Source organism: Arachis ipaensis, chromosome B06 (genome assembly GCF_000816755.2).
Source record: "Arachis ipaensis cultivar K30076 chromosome B06, Araip1.1, whole genome shotgun sequence".
Taxonomy (NCBI): Eukaryota; Viridiplantae; Streptophyta; class Magnoliopsida; order Fabales; family Fabaceae; genus Arachis; species Arachis ipaensis.
In genome coordinates this window covers 109,309,457-109,319,629 of record NC_029790.2, presented here as the reverse complement: position 1 = coordinate 109,319,629, position 10,173 = coordinate 109,309,457, and the positions used below count along the sequence as shown (strand labels likewise).

The following is a 10,173-nucleotide window of genomic DNA, read 5'->3' as shown; positions in this document are numbered from 1 at the left end:
AGAATGACAACGGCGAACGAGAAAGGAGAAGACTGAAGGAGAAGCGTCGAAGGAGAAGACACAACAGTTGAAGGAGAAGCGCGACGCCATAGTTGAAGGAGAAGCACGTTTGTGCGTAGTGTGAACTGTGAACTGGTTCACCGAATTAGGGTTTTTCCAAATTTAGATCCTAATTTGGATTTAGATACGGATCTGGATTTAAGTTGGTTAATTGGTTTGGATTAAAAAACCAAACCATAAAATTGATACAATCTGGTTTAGATTTTTTTTTTAAAAAATTAGTTTTTTTAAAATGGTTTGGTTTGGATTAGGTTTAAAATCCAAAATTAGGATTTTTTTGCTCAACCCTAACTATAATGGACGGATTAAAAATTAATTAAAACTTTTAGATTTGACCACTTTAGTGATTAATAAATCCGACATAAAATAATTACAATTCATAAAATCTGAAGAAAAATATAATACCAAAGCAAAGTGTGAATGATGTAGCAAGTAGCAACATATACGATTATATACAATAAGACATTAACTTTCTTTATGTAGCAAAACAATGACATATATACTAGCGGAACATTTTCAGTTTAATTTTAATCTAAAAAATTTGATGACACAAAGCCACGAAAAACAAAATCTCAGATGCATGGCATATATGATCAAATTCATATACCACTACGTCATACATATTTCGCAAAAGCAAAATCACTAATTCTTTTATTATTCATCATCATGTAGTGTGTATATATGCAATAACGTATTGACACATACTATCTTGCTTCCACGGTACGGTCATGTTTAGTTAATTTTGCATTCGAACTATTATTATGATTATATATACAATTATCATTCATAGAAAATCATATTTCTCATAACATAACCTACCCTCTGATACCACTAGGGGGCAAACGGGCCGAAATTTATCGGGTCGGCCTGCATAACCCGTCAAAAAAGGCAGGTTGGGTTGAAAATTTGAAACCGTCAAACTTAAAAAAGTCCACCTAACTCGCATCGACTAATTCGTAGGCTTTAGCGGACTTCGGCGGGGCAGATTTTCCCGCCGGGCCAAACGTTTTTTTTGGTTAGTGTCTTTTTTTATAAATTTCTATGATATTATTGATTTACAAGAGGATGAAAAAGATAATTGAAGATGTTCTAAGTTATATTTTAGATTATTATTATGTTTGATGATGGATTATAAGCTTGAAGATGTTTAGGTATATGTTTTAAAAATGTTTATTTTGCTTTGGACAATGTTAATTTTATTTTGTTTCAAAAAACTTAATTTATAATTATGTTTATCACATATTTATAATTATAAAGACTTTAATATCTATGAATTTAAAAATTGTAATTTTTTTGTCTTTAGAAATTATAAATTTATTGAAATAGTTGTGAAATTCGCCAACCCGCTGTTAGGCGGGACGGGAGAAGAATCAGAACCACTTGGAGCGGACTTTTGGTAGGACAGGACGGATGGTCTTTCTCATTTATCACCGCTATAAATTTAATATAATTTTTTGTGTATATTATAAAACTGCTGTTCATGTTCATGTTACAAGAATCTTGACATTCGTGTTTTTCACAAATAGAACTTGGGAGAGTTATTAACCTTAGTTCATGAGTAAGTGTAAAAATGGGCCCAACACTAATATGGGAGAATTCATGTCTATTTGTGTCTTCTTTTGTTCTTTTTCCAACTCTTAGTGATGAATAGAGAAAAAAGAACTTCATGGCAAAAAGTGAGAAGACTGAATTTTTTTCATTAGAAACTAACGTTTCATCAAGTTGACTACTTGTATAATAATTAACTTATTTCTGTTCCCAAGGGTGCCCTTCGTTGGGAGGTTAGTTACTAGTTACTAATCATTACTCGTGGCGATTAATGTACACATCTACAATTTCCAAATCTTTGTAATATTCATTTCAGACAAAAAGTGGTTGTACCAACTAACAACTTTCTTTTGCTCCAATAATTGTTAGGAGCGGTTGCATGTGCAGAGTTTATCACGGTTGCCTGATTTTTTGCAATGTGCTATTGTATCACTAGGATTGAGGACTCGGACATTAAACTCTCTATATATAAACCAGTGCACACCGACAAATCAAATACTCGTACGGTCAATAGATTTAGATACTCTTGGTTATATGCTTATTTGCAAAAGCAAAACTTGTAAAAATTGCATTAATAAACGTTGGGGGCAGAGCCCGAAGATACAAAAACACCGTGAGAAACATATAATATTGGGGGAAAGGAGGAGAAAGAAAATTAATGGCTCATAGAGCATGCTAAACACCTAAATATTCCACACACAGTTATTGTTGAAAAAAACAACACAGAAAATTTTTCCTTTTCTTGTATAAAACCCGGAATTCCGGTCTTTCATTTATGGAATTCACTTGGCAAGCTCGTTGCGGATAAGTTTGGCAGCAGCAACCATGTTGGTGAGGGCTGGCTTCACCTCAGTGTACTTACGGGTCTTGAGACCACAGTCAGGGTTGACCCACAAGATGTTCTTCTCCAGCACTGCAAGCATCTTGTTGATCCTGTCGGCAATCTCCTCGGTTGGTGGAATCCTTGGGGAGTGGATGTCATACACACCTGGGCCAATACCGGCACCATACTTAACTCCTTCACGGAACACTGAAAGAAGCTTCTCATCAGAACGAGAGTTCTCAATGGTGATAACATCAGCATCCATGTCAATGATGGAGTGAATAATATCGTTGAAGTTGGAGTAGCACATGTGGGTGTGGATCTGTTTATACCAAAGTATGTGAATATTCATATTCTTGGAAAAACTGAAAAAGTAACAATGACTCTTCAAATCAAGTTATTTACCTGGGTGGTATCCTGAACACCGACGTTGGTGATTCTGAAGGCGTGGACGGCCCAGTCCAAGTAATGAGCTTGCTCTGACTTCCTCAATGGGAGACCCTCACGCAAAGCAGCCTCATCAATTTGGATAACATTAATGCCAGCCTTCTCAAGGTCTTCGACTTCATCCTTGATGGCCAAAGCAATCTGGTAGGTGGTCTCCGATCTGCATATAGATAGATTCATCATTCACATTAGAAACCAAGCTATAACGAAATATCGATCTTGTTTTCTTCTTAAAACAGAGCAACACTACATATAGGGTCTTGACTCTGAGTTTATAGATTTTTACCTTGGCTGGTCGTTTCTGACAAAGGACCAGTTGAGAATGGTGACTGGGCCAGTAAGCATTCCCTTCATTGGGCGTTTGGTCATGCTCTGAGCAGCGGATGACCAGAAGACTGTCATTGGCTTGGGGCGGCTCACATCACCATAAATGATTGGTGGCTTCACACAGCGAGATCCATAGGATTGCACCCACCCGTTAACAGTGAAGGCAAAACCTGACAACTGCTCTCCAAAGTACTCAACCATATCATTCCTCTACAATGCAAAGCATCCAAAATTAGTTCATAGTGCAATTTTAGCATAGGTAATCAAATGTTTGCTGGCAACAAATCTGGTAAGATGTCAAGAATGACCTATAAAAAAGAAAGAGATAAAAAAATGTGGGACTACTAGATATGAATACCAATATGATTTACCTCAGGCTCTCCATGGACCAAGACATCAATATCAAGCTCTTCTTGGAGTTCAACAACTTTGCGGATTTCCTCCTTGATTGATGTAACATATTCTTCCTCAGAGATCCTAATGAGAAACAATAGTCAAGTTATATAATGTGGATTACCACAACACAAAGCATATATCAGGAGTATCACTTACTTTCCAGCCTTGAATTCACGGCGCACCCTCCTCAACTCGGGGGTCTGAGGGAAGGATCCAATGGTGGTAGTTGGGAGGATTGGAAGGTTAAGCTTCTTTTGTTGAGCATCCAATCTGGCACTGACGTTAGTGGCACGGCGATGGTCAGAACCCTTCAACGCAGCAGCCTGAGAGAAAAACAATGAAAGCAATGAGTACAATCATAATGATGTATACAACATATCGAATTAAACGCAGTGAGCAATGAACATAATCAATAAAAGGCCAAACACTTACAGCCTTCTGAACAGCTTCATTGGTCACTCTTGGGGATGACTTTCTTGAAGCTTGGGCGGCAGTGTTGGCAAAGAAGAAGGCCTGAACATGAGACCACAAAACAGTTAATGCATTTTCTAAATTGTAATTTTTCCTGGAGTACTACTTTCTCCTTTTCCCCATTTACCATTTTACCTTTTTAATATAATTAATTCACCATTTAATTCTTTTATTTTATTTCATTTTTTTTAATATCATAAATGAAAGTACCCAAAAAATATTAATCCATTAGTAGAATTTTGTCAGAATCCATTAACATACTAAATTTCTTACCGTTAAACATTGGAAAATTTAATCAAACTTTGGAAAATCTTGAATGAGATGGAGATTACCTCGTTCTTGTGACCAGCCAATGCATGAGCTAAAGCATTTACTTCAACAACTTTTTGGGCTGCAAAAGCTAGCCATGACTTGATCTCATCATCCAACTTGGTCTCATTAACAAGATCAACAGCAGTGTGAAGAAGTGAGCAGGAGGTGGATACAACAAGCTTATCTGCATACAGTTAGGAAATTAGAAATAATAAATTGCTATATTAGAAGCAAAAGCCTCCCAAAATTTCATATAGAATGTGCATCAATGACCACCTTTGCCGACAATGCCTTCAAGAGCATGCAGTGTGCTGAGAGAACCAGCAAGATCATTAGCCCAAATGTTCCTTCCATCAACAACTCCAGCGAAGAGGTATTTTCCACTGGGGAATCCACCCTTGATCAAATCAATAGTCTGAGTTCCACGGACCAAATCAAATCCATATGCGGTGACACCATTCAGAGATGTAAGGGTCTTGTATGTCTCAGCAGGGATGTCAGCAAAGTAGGTCTCAATAAGAACATTCAAGCCAGAGAGAACAGGTGCAAGTTCTGCATATGCATCAGTAAATGCTTGCAACTTGTGAGCATCAAGGTCCAACACAAGGGTAGGCTCATCAAATTGGATCCATGTAGCTCCAGCTGCCTTAAGGTCAGCAATGACTTCCCTGATTTTACAAATATGAGCAAGTTAGAGATATGGCACACATAATCACAAAAGCAAGCAATAGTCACGGTACAAAAGTTAAAGTTCTTACTTGTAGACGGCGAGGACCTTGGGGAGAAGTGAGAGGAGAGAGAAGGTCTTCTCAACACCCTTGGCAGGCTTGGAGAGCAACAAGTATGAAACTGGGCCAATGAGGACTGGGACAGTTTCAACTCCAAGCTGTGCAAAAGAAAAAAGATACTCGATGACAATTTTTGGCTAAGAATTGTGTCTTGAACATAATGATTCACCCAAGTGGCAGGACAATGTGAGATACAAGAATCAAGAAAAGAACACTCCCTAGCCAGGTACTTGCTTGATAACAATAAATAACATATGGACACAATAATCAAATTGAACCCTGGTGCATGCATAATAATAACATAACAATGCTTCTCAACGACAAATGCAAACCGCTTTGATAATAATTTAATGGCACAAAAATATAGACACATACCGCCTTGGCCTCCTTGTACTCTTCAACTGCCTTGTGGGAGGCATATGTGAACTTCACTTCGGGGCCCAACTCAGGGACAATGAAGTGGCTGCACCAAAACATGCACAATCGGATAGGTTACCATCACACACACCAAAAAATTAAAAAAAATTAAAAAAAAAGAATTACATTAACTGTCTAACCAAAGCAGAAACACCGAGTGCATCACTTACTAGTTGGTGTCGAACCACTTGGTCATCTCCATTGCAGGGACGGTGGCGTTACCCCTGGCCATAGAAAAGTAGGTGTCAAACCCGATCTCACCGCCGGTCCAGCCATAACGGGGAGGGACAGCACCAAGGGTGGCAGTGGCATCCAGAACCTGGTCGTAGTAAGAGAAAGTATTGCTGGGGATGTACTTGATCCCGGCATCTGCCATCTGTTTCCAGATGGATGCCCTGAGATCAGCAGCAACCTTCTTCAAATCCTCGGCGCTGCTCTTGCCATCCCAGAAGGACTCAAGAGCGAACTTGAGCTCTCTCTTGGGGCCCATGCGAGGGTATCCAACAATATGCGAAGCCATTGTTCTGTGTTCCAAAAACCACAACAAATAACAAATCAATTCTCAATGCATCTAAAACTCTGACTACTAGAGTATGTTTAAAGTAAGTCATAGCATCTTTACCATGATTTAGATATAGATTTAGCTATAGCATTTCATGAATAATATGTTTTAAGTTCTAATACAAATAGATTTAGATTTTAATTGTTTGAATTATTTATCTGTAAACATAATTTATAACGGAACACTATAAAGTACGTCAAATCCACGAAGCTGACTGCTCCTAATAGAACAAATCTTAGTTATTGGTTGTTATTATTGCATGTCATGTTCAAAACGGCTTATAATTAAAATCAACTTCATAAATAAATAAAACGATAAATAACTTGAAAATCAAATCATACTAGCGAATTAAAGCTCCTAAAAATAACACTGATCATAAGAATATTGGTGAGTTCGATTTACTAAACACCTATGTAGTAAAATTCACGTTTAAATATTATTTCTATAAGCTAAACGAGCAGAGAAGCAACTTCAAGTCAAACTAATTAGAGCAAAACACAGTGAGCAACTTCGGAATCTCTACACTAAGAAGCACGATCTCGTATGAACTAGAAGCAAAATTCACGAAGAAAATACTTCGATCCGTTTCAAACACTTCGAAATCAAGAAATCAAAGTTCCGATTCACTAGATCTAAGCACTAGAGCAAGTAAACAGTGCAGATCTAAAAGCTTAAGCAAACACCGGAATCGGAAGTTATGTTTGGCGTAGATCTCTAGTGAGAAGGAAGTGAAAGCGTTGAGAAAGAGAGAGAGTAATAGCGGTTACAGAAAATGAGAGCAGAGAAGGAAAGTGTAAGAAAAATGGCAGAAACAGAGTAACGGTAGTGTGAGAGAGTGAGAGAGAGAGAGAGAGAGAGAAAGATTGGGTCTCATACCTTTCGGGTAGCGTTAAGATAAGAGACCAGTTCTCTGTGTAGCTTCAACTCTGAAATGAGAGAGCGTGAATTGAAGCAGAGAACAGAGTGCGAGTTTTGTGAGAGCGGGTTTCGCCTTATTTATAGCCACCACCCAGATCTGAGATTCACTTACCCCGTATTTTCTTTTTCTTTTATAAGAAAATGGAAAATTAGTAATATTTATAATTATTTTTTTAGTTGTTTTTACTTTTTAGTTTATGAAATTAATTAACGCAATGTGAAGGATTTGGAAATGGATTTTCTTGAATAGAAAATTTAAAGATATTTTTTGTGGTTGGAACACTTATGGGGGATAATTTACATGCTGCACTCTGCTGGGATCAAAATTGCAAGTGATAGACACGTGGATCAACTAATACGCGGCATCGATATTTTTTTGTTTCCCAGGTAAAAATTAAGAAAATATTACACCATCCAAAATCAATATCCTACTTAAAAACTTTTTTACCACAAAAATAAATTTATGTTTACTACAAAATATAGGAAAGAATAGTTACTTCTATCGTACTCTTAATACATAAAGAATCCAGAAAAAAATAGTACTAGAAAATACTTTTAAGTTTTTTGCAAAATTTAATAAGGATAAAACATTTAAATAAATCAAAGTCATTCAAATATTATATAGATGATCCAAAGTCAAAAATTTTAGTAAATATCTCCGTATGTATTATTATATAATTACAATTACAATAGTAAATCGAAATGAGGTGATTCGATTTACATAGAAACGTTGTTTTTACTATAAATTAAATGGAGCATACTCGAATTAGGAAAACTCACAGGAAATCGAATCAAACCTATTCGATTTATATGGTGCAAGAATAAAACGAACTATACAGATTTGATTTACATGGTAAATCGAATCGACTATTGTCGATTTATTATGCATTGACCTATATGTATAAATTGAATTTGACAAATTCGATTTAGTATGAGACCAATATATATATAAATAGGAGGTGAACGTGAAATTCTGATGATAGTGTAAGTCACAATAGTTAGTGAGGATAGTTTTTTAGTTTTGGTGCACTATAGAGGATTGATTAAGAAAAAAACGCGTTCCGAAATTAAATTTACTGATAAGTATCCGCTTAGTGTTTTTCTCAAAACTTCAACGAGTTTCATCGAGTTTCGAAATACTATAATCCAAAAACTAGAGATGCAAGGCGTGAAACGAGTGGAAAAGTTATTCTATAAACTTCCGATTTTCCTGTTGTAAGATGATGTGAAGTGCAATTCCTTCGTCATAGGCAGCGACGAAGATTTTCAAGTTCTGTTCCATTGTCGTCAGCAATTTTTCGAGGTGAGGACCCCTGAGCTATTGGCCAAGTTTGTAGATGTGGTCTCTAATTCAGGAAGTTCAAACCAGAATCCTCAGCCTTCATCCACGGTAGCCTGCTTTAGTTTGATGCAGGTTGGTGCCTCTTCATTTGTGCCCGTGATTGAGCCTGAGGCAGTTTTGGTTGCCTCCCCATCATTCGCTGCTGATCTAAACTGTACTCGTGACGGAGAAATAGATGATACTGGACCCTTCGGTGATGTTGCGATTGCAATGACTGCTACTCCTGATGTGGTACTGGATTCCCGACAAGGTGGAGCACCAAATGGTGTGGAAGATGTACTGCAGGATGATGATCATGATGATGATGTAGAGCCCGTCACGGTTGTCGATGATAACGATGATGACATAGCGAGGAGTACTCCAGCTGGGGATGGTGGAGCAGCTAGTTCAGGAATGCAGTAATATCCTCCACACTTTTCAACTTTGGACTTGGATGCCATGAGACAGCAGGGGGCACCTGGCGTGCCTGTCAGATTTGGGGACAGAGACACATAAGATACAGGAGGACTAGCTGAGTTCCAAGCCGGTTAGCAATTTCAGGATAAAGAGGAGGTCGTGCTAAGCGTGAAGACTTGTAGCATCCGACGTGGGGTTGAGTATAAAGTATTGGAATCCGATTATCGCAAGTACCATGGGAAGTGTAAGAATTCGGCAACGGGTGCGCATGGTTTATTCGTATCAGTCTCCGCCAGCGTAAAGGTATTTGGGAGATAAAACGGTACAATGGACCGCATACTTGTCTGGCTACTTCGATATCTAGTGATCACAGGAGGCTTGATTACTATGTGATCTCGGCCTTCATACTGCCTATGATTAGAGTCATTGCTGCCGTGTCGATCAAGGTACTGCTAAATGCGACAAAGGCCCATTTGGTTTTAGACCGATTTACAGGAGGGTTCGGTTGGCTAAGCAGAAGGTCATGGCTCAGATTTACGGAGACTGAGAAGAGTCATATAATGAGTTGTTGCGATGGGTGCTAGGTTTGTAGATGACGATGTTGGGTAGTGTTACAGTGTTGAGGACGAGTCCTGTGCGAGTGGCTGGGCAAGTTGATGAATCGCATGCTTATTTCTACCATCGTTTTTGGATATCCCACTGTGTATCGAGGCTTTCTGACATTGCAATTTGTTAGTTAGTGTTGACGGGACCCAGTTGTACGGCAAACACAATGGTACACTGCTCGTTGCGATTGCTCATGATGGTAATTCCAATATCATTCATGTTGCATTCGCACTTGTGGAGGGTGAGAATGCAGAATCGTGGTCATTCTTCTTATCCCACCTTCGACAACACGTAACGCATCAACCAAGTATTCTTGTCATATCGGATAGGAACAACAGGATCAAGGCTGCACTAGAGGCTCCTGATGGTTGTTGGCTTCCGCCTAATACATGCTGGGCATTTTGTATCTGACACGTGGCGGCAAATTTTGCCCTGAGTTTTAAGGGCAAGGATTCTAGGAGATTTCTAGTGAATGCTGCTTATGCGAAGACTGAGGTCGGGTTTGACTACTGGTTTGATTTATTTGAATGCTTTATCCTTAATGTTATTTGAATTACTTTCTTAATTATTTGAATATTTAAAGCAGAACATTTAATTTTAAATGGAGATAACATTTACTTTTTATAATATAAATATAATTAATTAATTAATTAATTAATTAATTATAGAATACTTAATGGATTAATTTATTATTTGTCTTAAATTGTATATAAAGATTCAATGATTTAATTGGAATAGAAAAAAATAAACATATTAATTT

General features: G+C 37.7%; 2 protein-coding genes across 2 annotated transcripts; one reads left to right on the top strand and one right to left on the bottom strand.

The window, feature by feature from the left end:
- On the bottom strand, positions 2,144-7,184 carry LOC107604827 (5-methyltetrahydropteroyltriglutamate--homocysteine methyltransferase 2). The gene is made up of 12 exons (XM_016306527.2): positions 7,028-7,184; positions 5,760-6,113; positions 5,548-5,635; positions 5,143-5,270; positions 4,661-5,052; positions 4,405-4,568; positions 4,034-4,114; positions 3,758-3,924; positions 3,577-3,682; positions 3,165-3,415; positions 2,837-3,038; positions 2,144-2,753 (listed from the first exon to the last, which is right to left on the bottom strand). The coding sequence occupies exons 2-12, from the start codon at positions 6,107-6,109 to the stop codon at positions 2,391-2,393; spliced, it is 2,292 nt and encodes a 763-aa protein (XP_016162013.1). The 5' UTR covers positions 6,110-6,113; positions 7,028-7,184; the 3' UTR covers positions 2,144-2,390.
- Positions 7,083-9,824, top strand: LOC107647259. Its single transcript, XM_016351355.1, has 4 exons — positions 7,083-7,184; positions 8,301-8,809; positions 9,094-9,327; positions 9,548-9,824. The coding sequence occupies exons 1-4, from the start codon at positions 7,083-7,085 to the stop codon at positions 9,822-9,824; spliced, it is 1,122 nt and encodes a 373-aa protein (XP_016206841.1).

What these genes read in the sequence shown, in the direction of transcription:
- LOC107604827 (XM_016306527.2), bottom strand. Translation starts at nt 6,109, where the DNA reads ATGGCTTCGCATATTGTTGGATACCCTCGCATGGGCCCCAAGAGAGAG. An exon ending in TGGCTGGTCACAAGAACGAG is followed by an intron (nt 4,115 to 4,404) that starts GTAATCTCCATC and finishes TCTCATGTTCAG; the next exon opens with GCCTTCTTCTTTGCCAACAC. An exon ending in CGTGAATTCAAGGCTGGAAA is followed by an intron (nt 3,683 to 3,757) that starts GTAAGTGATACT and finishes GTTTCTCATTAG; the next exon opens with GATCTCTGAGGAAGAATATG.
- LOC107647259 (XM_016351355.1), top strand. Translation starts at nt 7,083, where the DNA reads ATGAGAGAGCGTGAATTGAAGCAGAGAACAGAGTGCGAGTTTTGTGAG. An exon ending in ATCTGAGATTCACTTACCCC is followed by an intron (nt 7,185 to 8,300) that starts GTATTTTCTTTT and finishes GATGATGTGAAG; the next exon opens with TGCAATTCCTTCGTCATAGG. An exon ending in GCAGCTAGTTCAGGAATGCA is followed by an intron (nt 8,810 to 9,093) that starts GTAATATCCTCC and finishes TATTCGTATCAG; the next exon opens with TCTCCGCCAGCGTAAAGGTA.